The following is a 24,135-nucleotide window of genomic DNA, read 5'->3' as shown; positions in this document are numbered from 1 at the left end:
ATCTCTATATCAAGTTAAAAACCGAACAGAAAATGACAAAATACATCAATTAATGATAAGTGATTGAAGGATATAAGTGAATGATTAAGGTATACAATCCCTGAAAAAGATGCTGAAAGGTCGTTGTTCACTTAACTGTTGAGGGCTGATAGTGATGAGAGACTGGATGAGAGATGCACAAAAATGCTTCATAAATATTTTCAAATCTCATTAAGAAACGAGGATGAATTCATAGATGTCCAACAGTAAATATGACGAATCTCTACATCAAGATAAAAACAGAACAGAAAATGACAAAATACATCAATGAATGATAAGTGATTGAAGGATATAAGTGAATAATGAAGCTATACAATCCCTGAAAAAGATGCTCAAATGTCAGGGTTCACTGAACTGTTGAGGGTCGACTAGTGATGAGAAACTGGATGAGAGACAACACATTTTGTTGAAATAAACCTCAAACAATCATGTCCAAGTCAATACTTTTAACTAGTTTCAAAATATCGGCTAACTATTGAAGGGTCATGTCTTCCTCAGGACAAACAAAACAGGGAAAGCAAAAGTCAATCATAATGTGCCAAAGTTGTCAATAACAAGGTGATTTATAAAAACGTAATTTAGATCAAAGGTAGCATTTCAAATTAATCCCATTTGTTGACCTCGATCTCGTCTGCTCAATTTCCTGAAACGGCTCTCAATGAATGCCCAAATGTTTAAAGAGCGGATACCAAATAAGTAAATACCCCACCAATAGTTTATTATTTCCAAATAAGTACGTTTTTCATTCTTCAAAAAGAAGTTAAACATATGAGTGTGAATGAATCAGCGTGGAATACAATACTACCAAACGTTCACTTGGTGAAATTAATTTGTAAACACCTGCAGACATACGGAAAATTACATTGGCATGGTGAATATTGAATCGATGGGTTGCATTTCTCCCTTTCTTAATAAAACGCTAAAAGTGTAGTCTTTCTGCATGAAAATTAAAACTCATCACAGGGTACAATGTTAGTTTCAAACTTTGAGAGCATAATCACATGATCCAAAACAACGAGATGAAGAGGCATAAGGCGACATATATAATGGTGTAATTGCATATCGTCCATCTAGACAAACACTCATCTAAAGATCTGTATTGAGCGGTGTACAGGAGGGTGGGATATTCACTGACGGGCCCGTAGGTCAGTGCTCACCCTCTAGTACCTTTAAGACAAGATAGCTGCACCATGTGAGGGATGGGGGTGCAGGATTCACTTACTCCAACACGACTCAATAAAGAGGACTCAGTAATTTAGCAAAGGAAAGTCTGTTTAATGACATGTACATCAAACAGGGAAACAATCGGAAATCAGCATCGTTGCGATCACCTGTCTCGCTCCAACTTCCTTGAACTTCAGTTGAACAGCAACTTTTATGCATAAAACTCGTCATCATTGACGTCTAAATCTACAAATGATAATAGAGCATGCAGATTGGATAACTCTTATCGGATGGGCGTATATGCCCCTCCCTCTACATCACACGTGATAGACGTCACTACAAGTACGACGTCCTATTGGTTCTACTATCTATAGGACTCTAGATTGCATGGTCCATTGTAATTGGGAAAGTTACACCCCTAGACATAAATCCCCATTTTAATTAGTAGCTTGCAGAATGGACACCCAGGTGCCTGGTGTCCCAAGATTCACCCTGCCTCCCTTCCATCAATCAGTATCTTAGGGCTAGGTGTCAATTTGGTGGCTGGGTATGGCCTCGAACCTGTAGCCTCTTATCAGGAAAAGTTATGGCATCCTCGGGTTCTAGATGACATCAGGTGGTGGTACCTCTTCGCGCCTGGCTGGTCACGTGTTAGTTCACCATGAATCTGGTTCAGTTTCCAGCTTTTAGTGTATTTAATTCTGCTTTGGCCCTGCCACCTGCATGGGCCTCCTTATCTTGACCTTCATGGGGCAGGCTGGTATGCTCTGAAGTTTCGATTCCTGTTAGCTGACGCTCTCCTCCCTTTCTCTGGTTGACCTCGATTTCCCAGGCATGAGCTGTTCTTTGTTGAGTTTCGATTCCACTCCTTCTCCTGGCTTTGGCTGGCATAAGAAACCAGGCCTGTTAGGCCTCTGGCCGCCTGGGCATACTTCTGTTTATACAAAATGGAGTCACACTTGTATAGCGTGCCTTATTGAGGAAGATATAGTTGGCGATTGTCGCTCTATTCTTCTACTAAGCATTGCAAGCAGTATAGTTTTCTTAGCTTCTTGCGTTCCAAGCCTATTTACACGCGTTTAACTGGTTGGTCACCTCCATCTTGTCTCATAACAACGTTTCCTTACGTTTTAACATAGTCTCTTTCCTGTGTCCATTACATCTATTTTCATAGCTACTCGCACTGGCGTGCTATCTTCGATAGCCGTTTTCGTTCATTCGCGAGTCTGATCAGGCCCTTGTGTCATTTCCACTGGCCTTCCATTAAGGCTCTTTGGGTCTCTTCATGGACCGTCTGTAGGTACTCTTCATTTCGTTTCAGCGGCTGGTACGGCTGTCTGATAGGGTACCGTGCTGCCCAGGGCTGTCTGGTTATGGGCGCTTCAACAGGTATGGCTCTTGTGATGTTCACTGGGCAGAGTCCCAGTGCAGCTCTCTGTTGTTTATTTTGCTCCTCATACGTCACATACCTTGGCGAGTATGCTCCTGGTGCCTCGAAATGGGGGGCAGGTGTGCAGGCCATGTCTGGGACCTCCTCTACAGTGGCCACCATCTTAAAGAATGAAGTTGCTGAACATTTGCTAACAACAAGTATTTATATATAAATAAAACAACCTCTCTTATCGTGATTTTGATGTTTTGTATTCAAAAATAGAAATAGAAAACTATAAAGTCAATGAAAATGAGCATTGTAAAAAATTAAAAATCAACGACTATGAAAGAACTCTACGATAACCAGTGATTAAATGCATCCCAGATGATGCCATTCATCTTTTAGTTTTAACCCTTCAATAACACTTTTAGAATGTTGTAACCAAAATTGCTTCCTCATAGACCGCCTTTCTTCTATTCTTCCGACATTTACATTTTTTTATTTTCTCTATTGCCGACCATTGAAGCTCATCTTGATCATGCACAAATTCGATAAAGTGTTGTACCAAAGGTGCTGAAAGGTATTTTGTGCAAATCTTTGAACAATATTCAATTATTATTTTGTACACTTTTGGGGAGGTTTTGCACACATACAATTTGTTACATGGGCATTGAAATTTACAGATAACATTTTTTCATTTGCATCTGGTATAAGTCTGCAGTTTCCAAACTTTGCCTGAAAGTGTGAACGTTTTTTTTAGATGTAAACCTGTAGACACTGCATTTCCCACATGGGGAATGACCTTTAATGGGTTCAATCCCTCACAGTGTATTAAGTGTGTTACAGGATTTAGTTTGCTTTCTATCAGCACTTACCAATGATTGTCTCAAAGATTTGCTTTTTCTAAAGGCAAATAGGGGTCATTTTAAGAACAGGTCATTTGATTGTGAAATTTGTCAATTCTTCATGAAAAATCTGTTAGTTATCATTGCTATGTTGACTATGTCTGTCTGCCCCCGCAGCAGACCCTTAACGTGCACCAAAAAAACATCCTGAAACGGAAATAGTATTTGCTCAATACCACATCTAAAAGGTCTAATATAAAGATGGTGCGACTTCATGTGGAGCCTCCCTCATATTGAGGAAATCCCTCATAACTCTCACTGCTTCAACTTGTGGAATGTTGGAATATATAGATTCATTGTCACGAAAAAAAGCAACTCTATTTGGGAGTCAAAAGGGGTATCTTTTACTGCCAAAATTGCATAACATGAGTCTGCTAGAAAAGGAGGAGACTTACTAGCTAATCAATATATTTTCCCAATGGCTCCAAAATGGTACCACATAGTGAAACTATTGGATGTCCAAATAGATTAGTCAGATCTTTGTTTATTTTTGGAAGTATTTAGAAGATGGCAGTGCAAGGGTTCTTCAAGTTGCGGAATGAAAATTCCTTATTGCTAAGAAAGTCTGCTTCCAGCCCACTTTTCGATCCCTAAAATGTGATGCTTTAATGATTTACCATGGTCTGTCTTTATTGAGCATGAATGATCCTTGTTATGTAACAATCTCAAACATCTCATTGTCATATGCTTCAGGATGCAGAATCACAATGTCTCCCCCTTACCTGCATTTTTTATTACAATGCTTTGGTCATTCTTAAGCAACATAATCACTTTGTTCTCCTGACAAGTGAGGTTAACAGAATTAAAGTTTTTTTTAAGATGGCTTTTTTGAAATGTCAGAACCTCCTTAGACATATTGATATTAGGAGGAACAAAAGGATATTTAGGTCTGAATGGTGTATGACCCTCTACTGGCTCAGAAATAGCAGCAGTGTGGCCAAAGAATTTGCAAAGCTAAATCTTTTACAAAAACTAACATAGTTACATTTCTACTTGCATCATTGATGCTGTGCACATAGGCACAAAAGAAAGGTATTTTCCTAGTACACTGTGTTCGCGTCATTTAGATTTATCATTGAAATAGTAAAAACTGGTAATATTTCTTCCATCTGCGTTAAGCCCTTTGTCTTGTTTGGAAAATCCCTTGGTGTGGCTGATTTTCCATATTTACGGCAAATTAATTTGGTGAAAGGAATTCTCCCCTGGAACATAATTTTTCTTGTCCCTTGTCTTAAAAAGGTCTCATACTTCTTCTGGTAAATCTGCGCTCTCTTTCATAGTGATCATCTTGTTCTTGATCAGAGCCTGATGAAGTATAGGAACAAAGACCTATTTTTTTTTAAAGCCCTGATAATCTGAGGTCACACAAGTATGGATACATGTTTTCTTTTTTGAAAGTTTATAAATCTTTAGTTTATCAATTTTTTCATCAGTAGTTAATTTGTTGACTTCTCCCTGTTGTTTCTGTATTAATTCCAGTTTTTCTTGTCTTGGTCCTGGGAGGATAGCTCAGGGGCAACACGCTCATCTTGGAAGCAAGACGATGCGGAGCAACACAAGTTTGATCCGCGCTTAGAAACCTCTGGGTATTAAGTGTGTTATAAATAACCAATTACAATTTGTCTTTATCATTCCGTATTGTTGCGTCTGTCAATAAGGGCTGTTCGTCTTTCTCTTATTCTTCAGTAATTTGTTGGCTTACTCTTGAGATGTTTTAATTATTAAAAGTAACCAACTGCTGGTACATTCTGTGGCAGTATATGAGAAAGATCTCTTATATTCCATGCCATCGAAAAAGAGACAGGTTTCATTTCACACTTATAATCCTACAGGTATAATATTGTCCCTAAGGTATTCTTTGAATAAATGACCATGCATTTGTGGTCTGTTATGTTATTTTATGTTACTTGGCATTTATTTAGCGCCTTATATCATTGGTATGACCTCAAAGCGCTGGTAGGTTGACCGCCCTTGGGAACCGTTGTTCAGGTCAGTAGAGGGAGATAGTGTCGTATGGTGCGCGGCTGCGCCAGATACGTGTACAGCTGGTGTAGTTGTCGGATGATAGCTTCTTCCTAGTGATAGGTGTGGTGCTGAAGATATCAGTTGGATGTGTGCAGTCTGGTGGGTGGACACCCAGACTGGGCTCTGGCTGCATTAGGCCTGAGGAACGCTTATGTGAGCAGCTTGCTGGAATTTGCTCAGCTAGCTGCATTTTATTAGGGTGATGAGGTGTTCGTGGGATCATATTCGTATGTGGACAGATAGGCTGAATTATCAGGGGTATAGCAGTGTTCTGGTTGAATGATGGTGTGTAGTAGAGAGTAAGCGTAGTGGCATGATATGGTGGTTATCTGTAAAGCGCCTGAGACCAGGCATGTGAACAGGACGGTGGGGACATACATAGCGACATATGGATATATAGGGACACGGTCAGTACAGGTATATATGGGGATACAGATATATAAGGGGATACAGATATATGAGGGGATGAAGAAATCTAGCATATATAGGGGATACAGATATATGGCAACAACACGGGAGCAAGTGCACAGTGATACAACGCGTGGGGTGACTTTCAACAGGTTCCACTCATTCTATTCTTCCCCATTCATTCAGTCTACTCCGACCATTTCTTCTGCTTCGTAAACTCAATCCATTCCATCTATGTTATCTATGTCAACTATTCCACCTATTCTATTCACTCTGTTCGGTCTGTCTATTCCAGTGTGGGATATGCTTTCATTCACAATTCCAACTAATTGAGGGATAAGCTACCAATCATAATTCTGTCTAGACGAGGCACATGCTATCATTCACAATTCCATCTAAGTGTGGCACATGCTATCATTCACAATTCCTTCTAAGTGTTGCACATGCTATCATTCACAATTCCTTCTAAGGGCCTCATTACGAGGCAGGCGCTCCCGTAATGAAGGGTTCCGGTGCGGGTCCAGCACCCTTCATTACGGGGCGCCCTATTACGAGGTTCCATTTGCGGGAACCGTTAAGGATGCCTGGTAAAACCAGGCGTCCTTAGCAGGGCCTGCGAGGGGAACAGGGAGCTAATAATGGGCTGTTATTAATGGTCCCGTTATTAGCTCCCTCCCCATTCCCATTGAGCCCTATGGGGGCTCAAATGGGGATGGGGATGGGTTCCTTTAAGGAGGAATTACTGGGTCCTCCAAAGTCAGAATGACCCAGTTATTCCTCGTTGAAGGAACCCGGTACTGGGACCCGGTATGGAGGTAGCCATGCCCTTATTAAGGGCATGGCTACCTCCATACTCGTAATGAGGCCCTAAGTGTGGCACAAGCTATCATTCACAATTCCTTCTGAGTGTGGCACATGCTATCATTTACAATTCCATCTAAGTGTGGCACATGCTAGCCTTCAAAATTCCAACTAAGTGTTGCACATGCTGTCATTTATATCTCTATCTAAGTGAGGGATATGCTACCAATCATAATTCTATCTAGATGAGGCACATGTTATCCTTCACAATTCCATCTAAGTGTAGCACATGCTATCTTTCACAATTCCGTCTGAGTGTGGCACATGCTATCCTTCACAATTCCATCTAAGTGTGGCACATGCTGTCTTTCACAATTCCATCTAAGTGTGGCACATGCTATCCTTCAAAATTCCATCTAAGTGTAGCACATGCTATCTTTCACAATTCCGTCTGAGTGTGGCACATGCTATCCTTCACAATTCAATCTAAGTGTGGCACATGCTATCTTTCACAATTCCCTCTGAGTGTGGCACATGCTATCCTTCACAATTCCATCTAAGTGTGGCACATGCTAACATTCACAATTCCGTCTAAGTGTGGCACATGCTATCTTTCACAATTCCAAGTGTGGCATATGCTATCCTTCACAATTCCATCTAAGTGTGGCACATGCTATCTTTCACAATTCCTTCTGAGTGTGGCACATGCTATCATTTACAATTCCATCTAAGTGTGGCACATGCTAGCCTTCAAAATTCCAACTAAGTGTTGCACATGCTGTCATTTATATCTCTATCTAAGTGAGGGATATGCTACCAATCATAATTCTATCTAGATGAGGCACATGTTATCCTTCACAATTCCGTCTGAGTGTGGCACATGCTATCCTTCACAATTCCATCTACGTGTGGCGCATGAAAAGATTGTTTCTTTTTCAACCTTAAGAGGTTGTCACTGGGGATTCTCGTACTTTCGCTAGAGTCAACCTGCAGATCCTCAAAAAAAGAAGAACCACCTATTGTTTTAGCAATTTTTCATCTGAAAATGATAAAACCTCAGATGATAAACTGGAAAAAGAGAAATGAAGTGGGCACCACTTTCAAGTAAACAGTTATAGTTCTATATGTGCTTGAATACGGTATTTGGTGTTCACCAGAGTTTGTACTGCACAATATGGAAGAGAACTCTATAAAGAACTGGGGGAATCCCCGCCAGTATTGGTTACACCCTTGTAGTAATAACTACTGCGATATTTCAAAGAAGATGTCCATCAATCTTAAAAAATTGAACAGGATACATTTCTAAGTTGCATGTAGACAGATATTTGACTTTCTTGACCCAATCAATCAATCAATCATAAATAACTTTAACTCTGGAGTGTATCCCATAAAAGTTAAAATTAATACACAAAAACAAAATCACAGAAAAAACAATCTTTATGTACAAAACTCATAAACCCTGTTAGTAACAAAATAATGTACTTTCATTCACAATTCATTACATTTTCTGACTAATAAATAGCTGCAGTTTAAAATGATCCAGACCCCAACAAACTTAACGATCATTAGATGGCATATACAGAAGACCCTAGTCTACCTTGCCTGAAGTGCATGCTGCATAGTAAGGCAGTAAACATTTCTTTCTGTGGCTTAGTATATCATTTACAAAAGAATAAAAGATGAATATTTGTCCATTAGTAAATACAAGCTCTTTCACAAGTAAGATCATCATCTTATATCCAACCTGCGTAATTTACCTTTGGAGGCAACTGGAGTAAAATCAGCTTGCTTATCAGAATGTGTGCATGCTTATTACGAACACAGCTCAAGCCCCCTTTAAAACATATGTGTAATGAAAGCAATTAACAATGTACAAGGTAACGATGTTGTCAGTAAAGCAGCCTGAAACAAGTGAACTAATACATGTGCCCAGAGATGCGGACTACGTTTCTACATATAGCCTAGAATCCCATCAGTTCCTGTTGCTTTGAGTTTTCATAACTGCTTAATGTTCAATGTTGCTTTCTCCTCCTTTAATATCATTACCCAAGGTAAATGGGCTAGACTAGACCAACTCTTACGTTTGTTCTTGCGAAGGCCAACCGTCATAAGGGGTGGAGAAGTGAGCATACCAATGAGCTGTTTCATCAACTGGATAACCTACCAAACCTTTTGCAAATGAATGCCGAAAAAGTATGAAATCTTTTGAAGTGCAACTATTCTGTAGTTGTACTCAATGTTGTTGTCTGAAAATAGTTCTTTCTCTAGTAATAGTAGATTTGTAGTTAGAACGTGCTGTTTTTCTTTCTTGTGATGTTGAACTTAGATTCTTTAGAGTGTGTTGGTTCTCATAACTATTATCAAACCAGGCACGTTTTGATCTAGCTTTTCTTTTAGGTTCCATGCTATGTAGAAGCATTTTGTGAATCAAGAGCATGTATAATTTCAACCATATTGATTTCAGTTGATAAACATTTGTCAATTGACATGCTACTATTCTGAAGACTATGGATAGCTCAGCGGCAACGTGCTCGCTTTGGAAGCAAGACGACACAGAGCATTACAGGTTTGATCCCTGGGTCTGTGCTTAGAAACCTCTGGGTATTAAGCGCGTTATAAATAACCTATTAATTGGATCAGGGTCTAAAAACTGAATACAGAGGACCAACTTTGCGGCAGGCAGTCGAGGAGGCTGTTCCTCGCAAGGCCAGTATTTTGCCCCCCCAACTCCCTGTCAATTACGGACCTCCCCTGCCTCCCATTCCTGCTGCACGACTCTGCCACCACACTCCCTCTGCCCCCATTTACTTGGACTGGCACCTGATGTTTTCCGGATTATCTGTATACAACACCCCCTTAGATGCCTATGTTCAGGACGCGGCCTTCTGTACGTCGGCCTGTACGGGGCATGGCCTACGGAATGGGAACAGCATTGTCATGGGACCATTTAAGCTTTCTCTGATTATATGGTGATGTTGTAGGAGCATAAGACTGGATAGTGTCTAGTTGAATAGATGGAAATATGCCAAAATTCAAGTGCAGTGGGAAATGATCACTTTCTGCTAATATGATTACTTTTAAATCCTCACATCTCCCCCAGTTGGATATCCTAGATAGCGCATAATCAATTGGAGCAATAGGAGTTTGTATAAAAATACCAGATGGTAATCAGCCATTTAAGATTCGTAGATTATGGTCTGTCAATAAATCATTCAATGGTTTCCCTTGATTACTTACATAATCTGACTGCAATCCTATAGATGGTGCATATGCATGTTTACAGCATCCCGCATGTAAATAAAATGTTCAAAAGCTGACGTTTTGGCACTGAGAAACAGTGCTTCTAAGATCAGGTGAACCACTCCAAACATTGTTACGTGATTAGTGAACCCAGCCTTGCAAGTCTAGCACATGTGAAAACCAGTTGCTCACCCCACGTCGCCTTTCTCCCGGCAGGCTACCGGTTGAATGATGGCGTGTGGCACTCGGTTTCCCTGCTGGCCCGGGAAGGATCTGTCCTCGTTATCATTGACGAAGATGAAGGAGGGGAGTTTAGAGTGGATTATGAACTCCAAATCCGAACTGGTGACAGGTACTTCTTTGGAGGTAAATACAATGCTTGGATTGTTAATATCTGCACATGTGTTATCCAGGAAATGTTGTACGTTCTTGGCACATATACCACGAGTTCATACTTCATAATACTATACATGTGTGTGTTGAATGGATACTGAAAGTGTTGAGGAGAAACATGTATGGATTTGTGGTGTAGTGGTTTGTAAGACAGTATTTGTATTATTCACGTTAATAGTGTAGCTGTTTATTACTTGTAAGGATACGCATGCAATGAGTGTTCGTGTTATCGATGCTGCTATTTGTATGCTAAGCCTGTTAGCGTGCAGCAATTTTCTGGGGGTAATATGATAAGTGTGATGGCATTTTTCACGTAAACGAACAAGCATTGATTGATATTTAACGATATTTAACGATACAGTTAAGTGTGGATTTGCTTTTTAAGGTACCATAACCCTTTTAGCCAGTCATCCTTTTAAAGTCATTTTTAATGATAACCCAGTGATTTTCAAGAGTAAGCGTGCACGGAATTAATTAGGGTGCATTGATTTTAATTATGTGATTTGTTTAAGGTTGAGAATATGGTTCCAATATGTTCTCCTTAATGGAATATGATAAGTTGCCGTGGCCTTTATGGGTTAAGATGGCAGTCAGTGTTATTTCTAAGATCATGAAACAATATGAAGCGTTTTCAAGGATATCTAGAAGGACACAACTATTTTAAAATGTAAGATTTGTATTGTGCTCAAGTGATTTTTATGGTAAAGTGAGAGATGCAGTGGCATGTCATTTTTAAGCCTGATGCAATGGGGAGTTGATGGGTCACCCTAAAACCAGCAGAGCAAGGGGCTGATTCACAGAGCGTTTTCCAATGTGGTTGCGCCATTATAAAAGACTTCTATGAATCAGGCCCCAAGTGTCTTCCCTTAGAATGAAAGCCCTTTGCCAAAGGTGCCTAAATCCCAACAAAAGACACATCCTGCAAAAGAAAGACAATTGGGCCTCATTCTGGTAAGCTTACCGGCACCGTTGTTTCTGGACCGGCAAACTATGGGTTTGCCTTCCGAAGCCACTGTGCCGGACAGGTCTGACCTTGCTGGGTACAGTGGTCATGGCATGCATAGACATCACGGAAGAACCGGCACCGTTAACGGCGGTGCCGGTGCTTCCGTGTACCCACTACCATAGATTCCTATAGGACTCTATGGGAATGGGAGTAACGAAATTGCCGGTGCCTGACTTCCCAGCTGCCGGACTTGGAATAGCCCGGTGGCACCGGAAAGTCAGGCGCCAGTAATTTTGTATGCCCGCGGCAGCAACCCGCTGGTGGCACCGGCACGGTTACCGCCAGACCCGTAATGAGCCCCAATGATAACTAACTTGGCCAAAGGACAACTCAAATTCTCAAATTAAAAATATGTTTAAGAGGGAAAATGGGACGATCCCTTCCCCCGATTCTCATACAGACCATGGCCTAGGATGTCATGACCCAAGCACCCACCGCGAGAGCAATGCGACCCGCTCACGGCCGCCCCAGATGTCAAGATACACTGTGGCCACACCCCACAGAGCCAGGGAAGCTGCCCGTCAATCAAACCACGTGCTGGAACCTCAGGTGGAGCTGACATCGACCATATGGATCAACTCGACTAGACAGCAACCACAAAACACCGCCATCGTTAGAGATGCCATGACGACATAGCTAGCTGACAAGTACACACATGCCACCAAGCACATTGGTCATACACACACCAATCCACACGAAGAACATACTCAGTGCCACGACATAGAGGACCACTTACACTCACACATGCATCGTTGTTATTTTTCACATAGGCCACCTACAGCACCGCCAGAAGAGCTTGTGTACATGCTTGCAGACGCTTCCTCGCCACTAAAACCATGAAGATGTAACCCTGTATATGGACTAATGCATATGAACCTCTGTCGCCCCTCGCAACACCCATATTATGGACTATGTACCGCCGCCCATAAGCCAGGCCAAGGTAGGCCGCAAAGCCAGAGTCCCCAGGCCAGAGCAGCTCAGACAAAGCTGCAAAGTGCTGACCACGCAGAACGAGCCCCAACAAGAGCCCAAAGCCAAGGCCGCAATGTTGCAATCTACATGTTGCGCTCCCCGCGTCAAGGTTACACCTGCCACTGCTACACGCTCCTCAGAGCCGAAATACAAATCAAATGCTCATAATTCTGCTCCAGCCACGGTCTCACAACACGTGACCAGGCCGACCTGATATGATGCCAAGCCCCAAGGGACAGAGAAGTGCTGGGGTCTCACGTCTGGGACCCAGACTGCAACAATGAAGTGACAAATTGGACACCGACAGCGATGGGAAAGGCACGCATACCAGCTAATAGACAGATCTGTCCATTGACTGCCACTGACACATAGTTATACTTTGTTGTCAGCACAAGGTACACCGCGAGCTGGGAAGAGCGATGGGCCCAGGCTTGGGGGCTCGCGGGTGAACCAATCAGAATACGAGGGCTCACCATTGACGCCACTATAATTTAGCCAATCACTAATTGTCCCTTTGTAACAATTCTCTTGTAGCAATTATTAGGGACGGCCCAAGCGTCCCACCTGACCCTTCCTCCACCACTAACAGTTTCCTCTATATGTGTCTATACTGACCCTACCCCTCGGGGAGCCAACCCGAGATGGCGTTAGGTTTTGGGGCTAGTTTTCCCAGGTGACGCACATAGCCACGTCATACAGCTAGAAAAAGGGCCTGCGAGCCCACTATGAACAAGATGTCTCCCGGATGCCTGTGACCTGAGAGCTTGTCCCTGTCTGTTTTATGCAATAAACAGCAGTAACCCTTTGCTCTTGTGTGTGTCTCATACTCCTTTGGGACGCGAGAGGAGTTGGGGCCTCCCCAACTCCAGAGGTCCGCGGACAGCCCTGCCGGCCCGCGGGAAATTACCCCGACAACGTTCCTGAAAGAAAACATTTTTTAAGTTCATGAACATGCTTTGAATCCAAGTTGGGGTCATTTCAGGATCCTAGTGGCTGACAGTAGTCAAGCCATCTATGCCTTTGCACTGTAAAGCAAAAGGCGAAGACTGCAAGGTTTAGAATTATTCTCAATCTCTGGCACAGGTCTGTGCAACCCTCCAGACCATCATTCTTCAGCCTGCCAAGCCATTACAGAAAGGGGAAAGACCATATGCAAATCAGGCTTAGTCACAAACCAAAAGGGGCAGTCGAGCCCAAACTGCTGGGTCACATCCCTTCTGCATAACACCACAAGCATCCCCAGACATGTCTCTGCCTCATCGGGCATCATCAGTGAGGAGTAGCTTGGGTCTCTAAGCCAAGCAGGCTTGGACCACATGTTTAATCAGCAGAACGCTTATTAGTACCCGGCGAGGGAGAATCAGAACGAAAGAATCATTCTGATTGGCCCTCGCCGGGACATTACCTGGCCGGAATCCCTCAGATTCCACACCTTTGTCCACGGCGGGGGCATGGGAGCCCCTCAGCCAACGAGGAGGCTCGAAGCGGGGCCATCCCCGCTCCGAGCCTCCACACGGCTGGAGGCCACCTTCGGCCCCCTCAGGGAATTCAGGTATTTTTTTCTCCTCCCTCCCCCCTCCCAACTCCACTTACCTTCATCCTGTTTTGTCCCCGGTGGGGGACGATGGCAGCCTCCAGCCATGTGGAGACTCAGAGCGGGGCCATCTCCGCTCTGAGCCTCCACACTGCTGGAGGCTTCCTTTGCCCCCCGCCGGGGACCGAGGTACGTTTTTTTTCCCTCCCTCCCTTCCGCCTTCACAACCCCACTTACCTTCAGGCTGCTTTGTCCCCGGTGGGGGAACGACGGCAGCCTCCAGCCATGTGGAGAATCGAGCCTCCTTACGGCTGGAGGCTTCCATCGTCCACCGCCGGGGACCCAGATACGTTTTTTTGTTTTTCTTGTTTTTTTCCCCCTCCCTCCCTTCTGCCCTTCCAACCCCACTTACCTTCTTCTCTTTTTTTTCGGGCGCGGACGCGTTGGAACACTCGGGGCATATTGCTTAATTAGCAAATGGAAGTCCTTATTGGTCTCCTCAGAGCCAATCAGAATGGTCGAAATACAGTAAATATAAATTGTTATTGATTGCATTCTGACCATTCTGATTTCAGAAGCAGATGGGGAAGAGCAAGAAAGAATTTCTCTGAATTCAAAAAACAAAAAGACACTACCTTTCTGCGAGCATGGTTTTTTTCCTACTATATTTTCAATGTCACCGGGAACATCCAATTCAATGCACCAAGATGAAAGCTTAAACGTGGAAAAATGTTTTTAGTTTCATATAGCAAAACTGTTACTTTTACATTGCGGCCAAACCATGCTTATGTTAATACCCTTCCAGTTAAACTCACCTTATTATTGGAAGGCTTACCTTATGAAGACAACCTTGTTATTAAAAAATTACAAAATAAAACCACATTTGAAAATGACTAACACTCTTTGTCCATTTGTTTTACTCACCATTATACTAGCGGGTTTTACTTAACCATCTCAACTCCTAAAATATACTGATATTAGCACTATTTGCCGATTGCCTAGAGGATCTTGGGAGGGTCATCACGTGGGGGGTAATGACCCTTCCCTCTACTTATGTACTTTGGAGGAAAATACACGGCGTGTATTGTTATTGGTGACCTCTCCCTTGGCCTGTAATGCTATATTGTTACAGTAACACTGCAGTGTTTTATAGAGTTATAAATACACTTTTCTGTGACTCTGCAGTTCAGGAGAACCTTAGGGGACATAAATGAGAACAAAGGTAAGAGGATGGGGTAAAGGCTGGGAGCAGGTGACATGTTGGCAGGAAATACATGTGTAGAGGACAATGTGGCGGGGAAGTGGGTGCTGGGCTGAGGACCCGGGTGTGGGCTGAAGGACAGGTTGTTTCAGGGTTGAAGCTGCACCTGGGAAAGCCATTAGGATATAGGGAGCCCCCTTCAGCAAACAGTCAGAGCATCAAGGCAATAGAGGAAAGAAATCGCAAAACAGTATTCTTCAGCAAGGGTGAAAGACATCCTGATATAAAACCAATTGCAAGACTGAAGATTCCCAGATAGTGACATTTAGCAGAAAAGGCTGAAGTGTATTGATTCTAAGCTTAAGGATGCCATTTTAAACATTTCAATGATTTTGTAAATGGTGAACAAGTGTAAAGTGAATTTAAGAAGAGGGTTGCAATGAAAGGTATGTTCAGGGAGCAGTGCAATATAAGATTCACTTTAAGTAAGCTTGCAGAGGTTTTGTTTGTTTTAAAGATACATTGCAGGGATTTAATGGTAAAAGGGCACTGCATATTGGTTTTATGACTAATTCTAAGCGGGTGAGTAGTTTCTAGGGTTCATTTTTACAGTAGTTCTGGATATGCAGTGCTTTGTGTTGTTAAGTGATAAGAGTGTTTCTAAAGGACGCAGAAGTAGTTGTTTTCAGGTGTGTTTTCAGATTCTTTGGGCCTAATTTGCAAATAAAGCACTACGTTTGTGCAAAGTGGATAGCGCGAGAAATTGCACCAGTGAAAAGATTAGCGCTGCAGTGCAACTAATGATGAGTAGCGCACGGAATACCCACAAAACGCCCCCATTGCAAACAGAACATAGTGTCAAACAACCTTTGCGCCGGACCCATACAAATGAAGTAATTATGGATTAATTACTAGTAACCAACGTTACTCCCGCTCCACTCCTCCTACCGACAAATTCTCGTTTCAGCACCCCCACTAAACTGCACCCAGGCCCCCTAACTTAAGGCATCACCCAAGTACCCCCACTAAACTGCGCCTCGGCCCCCTAACTTAAGGCAGCACACACGTACCCCCACAAAAATATGCCTTGACCCTCTAAATTAAGGCAGCACCCATGTACCCACACTAAAGTGTCTTACTCCCGCTCCACTCCTGGGACCGGCAAGTCCTCATCCCAGCATCCCACAAAACTGTGCCCAGGCCCCCTAACTTAAGGCAGCGCCCACATAACCCCACTAAACTGACCCTCAGTGCCCTAAGTTATGGAAGCACCCACAAGTCTGCCCTAGTCGCAGTACCCCCACTGATCTGTGCCCCAAACCCCTAAATCAAGGCATCACCCACAGATCCGTCCTTGTCCCAGTACCCCACTGATCTGTGCCCCAACCAACCAACTCAAGGCAGCTCCCACAAGTCCATCCTGGTTCCAGTACCCACACTGATCAGTGCCTTAACCACCTAACTCAGAGCAGCACCCACAAGTCTGCCCTCGTCCCAGTACCCCCACTGAACTGAGCTGTGACTCAACCCCCTAACTCAAGGCAGCACCCACAAGCCCGCCCTCATTCCAGTACCCCCACTGATCTGTGCCCTAAGCCCCTAACTCAAGAAAGCACCCACAAGTCTGCTCTTGTCCCAGTGCACCAACTAAACTGCGCCCACCAAGCCCCATAACTCCACGCCCACTAGTACTTACCCCAACAAGGTGCCATATCAGAATCAAGCACCCAACCACACATCACCCGACACCCACACTTAACCATACAGTACACAGTACTGACACCGGGAGTTGGATGTAATTTGACCTGTCTGACAGAACATCCATTGAACCATCCTGCTTACAGAGGTCCATAATGAATCCCCGGACCACCTAAGTAGACCACATACACTCCCATGTAATTTGGCCACAACACTAGCTTGACATCTCACTGGTCGTCATGATCCCCCACACTCCTTGCAGGTTGGGACACAACAATCGGACTCCCACAGATGCACACATTGTGTTGCCTGCAGAACAGATGAAACAGTATGCTGGCACACACCCATGATCTGTTGGGAAAAGGGTACTGTCACATACCCAACAGCAATGGACACCTACACCCATTTACTAGCACTACAAGGTCACTAACAGGCTTGCAGGCCCTGATCAGTATGATGGTGGTGTCAGCCTTATTAACGCTGTAACACCAACAACACTTGGCAGTAGTTCATCATGAACACCTATGGCCCAGTTCAGTGTGGAGCGCTTACCTTCCCCAACTCCTCTGGCCTCTGTCTTCCATGAACTGCACCTGCCAGACATCATCCTCCAACATGATTACATAGAAGCAGTGCTGGTGAATCCAGGACTGTCACCTCTTCCATGGCTTCGCCTTGGATCACACTCAGATGCACACCAGCAGGCAACCAAAACATTGCAGCAGCTACACTTTTGCCCCTTGATGGTCAGGTGTCATAGTCCACATGCGAGTTGTGTAGCCGAGCGCAATACCTGTGCATGAAGTGTGAGCACAACCACGTGGACAAGTAAGTACCAAAGGGAGTCCAAAACATTAGTAGACCAGAAAGGACCACAACACACAAGAAACTGAACCATGAGCAGTGAATGGGTAGAGGTGAATGAGTTGCCACAGACATTACAAACATCCATACCTTGTGGAAAATCTGGCAAGACATATGAAGAAATGAGTACCCACCACTAATGAGAGACCACAAACACTCATCACCAAATGCATCTGCACATTGATACGATTGGACACACAATCAAAAACAAACTCAACCAACACTGATACACCGACATCAAACATGCAGTACCCCAGCACATGGAATGGCATCAGACAGCCAGCCCTTGCCACCTCCAGCTGGTTGTTGGTCCCTCCCCTACATGAAAAACACATGTCCACGTGTCCAAGTCAGAGGCTGCATGCCAGTTAAGAATTGTGCAACACACATGCTGTGAAAAGAACAGACTTGCTCAATGTATGCATACCCATGCAGGACACACATGTGGAAAAGTCTACCCTGTAAGTGCACACTAGCAGTTTGGATCCGTGTCAGCAGGTCAAGGACCTGGGCATGGACATCTGGGTTTACCCTGAAGAGGGATGGGGAAGCCTACCCTCCCCCCCGACCCTCCTACCAAATTCATGATAAGGAAGAAGGGCAGAAAGCACCTTAATCACCCATTCTATTTCGGACGGATTCCCAATGGACACATGATTGACATATATGTTGAGAGGCATCCCCTAAGCCAACCATACCGCCCTAGGAACATACAGACCTATCCATGTGTGGATGGAGAGGCACAGGTCATGATTAAGGATACCTGTGTGGGCAGCTTGGACTAGACACCAAGACGCCATTTTGCTGATGTCGACAAAGCAGCGTTAAACATGAAGAACATGTACCATCCGCACTTCGAGACACTAAAAAGCACTCGAATACATGAACACAAGCACACAGTTCTATAGTTAGAGGACAGATACATATACATACTGTCATTGCTTTTACTGTTTTGCCATTAGCCTAAGGCGGCAAAACAGAAACCGCAAGAGACAGGAGATCCTGAGCACAGCTTGCAGATGCTTACATGCAGTTAACCCTATGGAACTGCAGGAGCACCTATGAGACCTGACAGAGCCAAGTGTGACTAACCTAAGGACATTTAGTATAGCGTGGACATGGTAGAAATCACATTATAAGGTTTAGGAAAATGACTGCAGGCCTTGAGCCTCAGAGCAAGAGACGAGCTGAGCTGATTCAGGCTGCACAGAGAGCAAGACGTGTGAAACAGGATCCCCAGCCAAGGCCAAGCGATACATATGACATTCCAAACCCCACATGACAAAGGGACCAGCTGCAGAAAATGCTAATAAATCCTCATAATTCAGAGCTGCGCAGCTAAAATTTGTGGTCTCTGAACACGCAATGTGGCCGAAGCAGACAATGGACAGCGAGCAGTGGTGGGAAAGGAGCACTTGACCCAGGCCACCAGACACAGACAGCGACAAGTATGCAACAATATGTAACAAGTGTTGCACCGATCAGGAGAGCACTCTCATAAAATAAGGTGGTACACACAAGTTAAAATGCAGACACATAGTCATTCTTGTTACTTTCAAGAGGTACACAGCGAGCTGAGAACCTTTGCGGGTCCCAGGCCTAGGGACGTCAGGTCTAGCCAATCACAGTAAGTACTCTAGGGTGGGTAGCAACGGGCAAGAACCAATGGTAAACCCACCACACTAAAACAAAGTTATGGTTAGTAACTTGGGGATGGACCAGGCCAGCCACCTGACATGCGAGGGCCAGTCGAATAACATCTATAAGATCCACTATAGGTGGTATAATACTCAATACCCAATCACCTCGTCTGATAAGTTTCCTGGAGAAGGGCCCAGGTTGTGACTTCACTCTGGCATAATTGGGTAGTAAAACCGGCATACGAGCCGAGGAAGAGCGAGATTTACATGGATTTTCCCTGTTCCTGTGCTGATCCCTGTTGGTTTTGCCTGTAATAAACCACAGTTTGAACTGTTCTCCATGTATCCTGCGGGGAGGGAGTTGGTCCCTCCAAGTCAGCGGACTTCAAGTGTCCCTTTGGCATACCAGGTGGTCCTCCACAACAACCGTCTCCAGGACCCGGAGGTGAATGAGTGACACCCAATGGCGGCCTGCAAAGTGCCTCTCTCAGAAGCACCGGCCTCGAGGTCTGCCTTCATCTTTGCCTGGCTCCGGACCCTGAGGTCATCCCAGCGCTTCTTGGTGTGGTCCATGGAATGGACTGCCACCCTCCACGCATTGATTGCAGCCATGATGTTCGCCCAGGTCTTCTGACGCCCACATGTCCCAAGCAGGTTCTGAGGATTGAAGAAGGCATTTTAATGGGCCAGAACTGTCTCACCTAGGCTGCCTACTTCTGTAGCAGTGAAGTTGACAGCCCGCAGCCTTGCCTTGGGGTTGCTGGGCGATGCTCCAGACATGGCCCTCCTTGAGGCTGGTGGGGTGAAGCTGGATCCGGATGATGCATGCTGTGGAGCTGTGTTGGTGGTTCAGAGGTGTGGAAGTCCTAATATGGCAGATGAGGTGGTCACAGAGCCTGACAGGTGATCCACAGGAGAACAGCCTATGAGGGAACACCAGGCGCTCCAAGGCATTGCTAATGGTCAGCAGCCAGTGAGACACTACCAGGCAGCAGGAGACGTTGAGGTTTGGAAGCAAAATCTAGCTTCGGGAGGCAAGCTATGGCATGTGGCAGGAGTAACACGAAGGAACAGGTGTCTCCCATACATGCACAAGGCAGCAGTGTGAAAATCTGCGGAAGAGGCCCATGTGCGTAATATGTGCACTGTATGCAGTGCAACTCTGTGCGTAATGCTGTATATGACATGCTCTCAATTGCATGCGCGTTGGCAGAGACATTTAGGGGGTGCAATGCGCATTTCCTGGTGTGTGCAGATGATGTGATAGTTAGGGTGTGCAATGCGGAATTTGCACCAAGATGTGTTGGTACCTTGTTATGAACCTCGCTTGCACCATGGTTGGGAGGACAGGGAAGCGGGCAGAAGAATGGTCCACCTGCTAAACGTGGTGGTGAGTCTACAGGTGCAACAGTACCTCCAAGGCCCACTATGGGCAGAAGGGGCCATCATGCACAGCAGGAACAGGCAGGCAGCACCCCACGAAGAGGCATAGGTGAAGGAGAATATGCCACCAAGAAAGAGGTGCTTTACAGATGAGGAGCTGACAATCCTCACTGATTACGTCGATGAACACCAAGTCAACCAGTAACCTTCGGCTGGCAGTAGCCTTCCTGTGACCCTGCATTGGAGGATGCGGCGGAGGTCACATACCACATAAATTCCTGTGGGTTGGAGAGGTGCACTGCGGAAGAGGTCCACAAGAAGATGGGGGACCTCATGCGACGGACCAAGGAGAAGCTCAGCAGTAATGGGGCCTCTGGATCACCATATGTGGATGAGCTGACTCCATTTGAAGAGGTCACCAGTGAACTCATCTGCAGTGAGCAGGTAGTCGGCGTGGGAGACATGGACACCTATGTTGTCACATCAGATAGGTGCCATGTGTGCATTTCATGTGTGTCTCAATCTACACATGTTATGCTGTCAAATGTTGTGATACAGTTGTCTGGGATACTTCTTACCCATCTATGAGTACTACAGTGATGCTTCCATGGCCACTACCATCACGTTGTGTGTATCCTACGAGGCGGATGTTTCAACTCTGTGTGCGGTTGACATTGATCATACAGCACACATTGTTGTATTCATATTTGTTGACGACAGTACACCTGGATGTGATAAGGGCCTGCAAGACATATGTGACTGACATGCTCACATTGTCATGCATGTGGAGAGTGCATAGTGAAGTGAACACAAATTCTGACTCACATGGTATGACACTAAGCAGTGGATGATGTAAGAGTCATCCATTCACTGGCCTTGCAGCCAGTGGACATGGGTGAGCAACAATGTCAGTGCAAAGTTGCATGGGGTTGTGTTTTAGCCAGGAGTTACAGTGGTTGGCCAATAGATGCTTGAGTGATGTTCATTCCACATTTGGGTGTCAAATGTTCAGTGTTCATGTAAGTGCACACTGGTCATGTCCACGTTGCACTCACATCACACATAGTTGCAATGCATGCAAGCGTGGGTAAGCACAAATATGGACAGGGGCAATGTGGAGAAGGGAATGATGGGGATTTTGGCTACACAAATGCCTGTATTCAGGTTTGGTTAGCCGGTGTAGGCGTGATACTCCCACATGTTGCAAGTAGGCACGGTTGAAGTAGAGTAGGGCCTCATCAATGGAGCACAGACCTCCATCCATCTACTGTTGGACCTTCGACTCTAATGCATGTCTGTCTGTATGTATGCATTGTCACCTACTTCTCCAATCCTTAGCATGGTGCAGGGCCCAATTTGCACCAACATGATTGCACAGGGCATAGAATGTTAGTGGTCTATGCCTTATACATGTCAGAGTGCTCCGTTTCAATGTGTGATGTAGGTGTGGCTGGCACTATTGTGACTGTGCATTGGTATTCACAGTCTTCAGCCAGGTAGGTAGGCCACTGAATATTGTTGTCTGGCTTTGTGCAGGTGTGGACTCAGTGGATGATGATGAGGAGGAGGATGAGGCACAACCATCCACCAGTGCAGCCCGGGGTGCTGTGCCTGGGAAGAATCCCCTTGTGTGGCAGTCCATCACCAGAAGGCCTGACGACGCTTCAGATGATGCTGCCAAATCTGATGTGGAGGGCATTCTGAGGGACATGGTGGTGGATCCACCACTGAGTAGTCCCAATGCCATGAAGCACCCCGAGTTCCTTGAGGCTACTGAGTTGGAGGAGGAGAGCCATGAGACCCTGGGCCTGGCAGCGGGAAGCCCTGCGTCAATGATGGCTTCAGTGACTGCAAGTTTGTCTTCACCCATCATGGCCCCAGCAGCGGAGGCTTGTGTCAGTCGGAGGGTTGTAGACCGCCAGCCAATGACTGTGCACTCACTGTGATGGGCCCAGCCTTCGGCTGGTAGACCCTTGGTACATGTGGTGGACAAGTGCCTGCCGGGCACTCAGAGTGGGAGGAGCAGTTGTTGTGTGCAAGTGCCCAACAGGGCGAGGTCCTGCAGGAGATGGCCAGGGACATGCATCGACTGGCAGAAAATGCCATCTCCACAATTGCTGCACACACTGCCGAACTCTGCCTATTGCGGCAGGCGAGAGGACATACAACAACTGAAGCCGTCAATTTGTGATGATGGTTAATCTTTGAGACAATCCCTGCATGATGAGTTGTCGGTCTCAAGGCACCACCAGCGTCAGGAGAGGGAAACACTGCATGTGGAGATGTTGTCCTCAAGAGAATCCCGCCATCAAGAAACAGAATCCCAGGGCAAAGGCCTGCAGATGGAGATGTTAGCCTTAAGGGAGTCCTGCCGTCAAGGCACAGATTCCTTCAGGAAATCTCTACATGATTAATTGTTTGCCACAAGGGACAACCTTCGGCAAGAGATGGATTCCATGAGATGATCTCTCAACATGCAGTTGGAGATGTCAAGGGTCACCATGCATGATGACTCTTTTGGCCACTCGCGACATCCATCACCAGGACCTTGTATCAATTGAGACCCTCATGCATGCATCCCTCTGATGAGTGGCCATAGCCAATGAGGACCTGGCATTGGCATTGTGTGGTCAGAGTGCACCATCCCAGGATTCACCACAGGATGGGGGTTCCTGTTGAACCATGCAGGTGGTGCCACACATGCTACTCCTCTTGCCACTACCACCCCTTCTTCGTGCACCCTGGTGTCCATGAGCCTGTGGAGGGAGCATGTCATGTTTCTATTTCGTCCAGGGAGGACATGTTTTTGTATTTGCTTTCATTTTTTTTAATCCCATCCAAGATGGACTGTATTCTTTTTTTTTGTCCTCATCATGCGTGGACTTTATTCTTTATTTTCGTCCTCGTCCAAGGTGGAATATATTCTTTATTTTTGTCTTCACCCAGAGTGGACTGTATTATTTTTGGCTCCTCATTTCAGGGCCATTTTTCTCCCAATGGCAGTGAGTTAACTGCTCATGGTAGTGGGCAAAATTTCAGACTGTGTTACTACACATGCAACCATACTCAGTGGCATCAACTGACGTGGTGTTATGAACTGCTACAGCCTCCCACAGTCTTAGGAGGATAGCACAGTGGCAACATGCTCGCCTTGGAACAGAGAAGGCATGGATCAACACAGGTTCGATCCCCGGGTCTGCGCTTAGAAACCTCTGGGTATTAAGTGTGTTATAAATAGCCTACCAAATCCTATCATACAGGTGAGAATTCCATTCGACCATGATGTGCAGTCTGTCTGACAGACCCCTTTAGCTGGTCCAAACATATGTCCAATGTTATTTCAGATATGTTCCATCATCCATTGCCCACACTCCCCGAGTGGCCGCCCCAATTGCACCCAAGCCCCCATTGCCTCTGCATTGGCCCTCCTAGCACCAATGCAGTGGCCCAGTGTTAGGTAAAGGTGATGAGGGATTCACAGCACCACAGC

General features: G+C 45.2%; 1 protein-coding gene across 1 annotated transcript in view; it reads left to right on the top strand.

Moving 5' to 3' along the window:
* Positions 1-24,135, top strand: part of CNTNAP1 (contactin associated protein 1) — a 419,356-nt gene that overhangs the window by 248,467 nt on the left and 146,754 nt on the right. Inside the window, exon 9 of the mRNA XM_069634419.1 lies at positions 10,171-10,320. Coding sequence (XP_069490520.1) covers positions 10,171-10,320 — 150 coding nt within the window. The remainder of the gene's footprint in view (positions 1-10,170; positions 10,321-24,135) is intronic.

This window comes from Ambystoma mexicanum, chromosome 13 (assembly GCF_040938575.1).
Source record: "Ambystoma mexicanum isolate Mex_15411 chromosome 13, UKY_AmexF1_1, whole genome shotgun sequence".
NCBI lineage: Eukaryota > Metazoa > Chordata > Amphibia > Caudata > Ambystomatidae > Ambystoma > Ambystoma mexicanum.
This window is presented reverse-complemented; position numbering and strand designations above follow the sequence as displayed.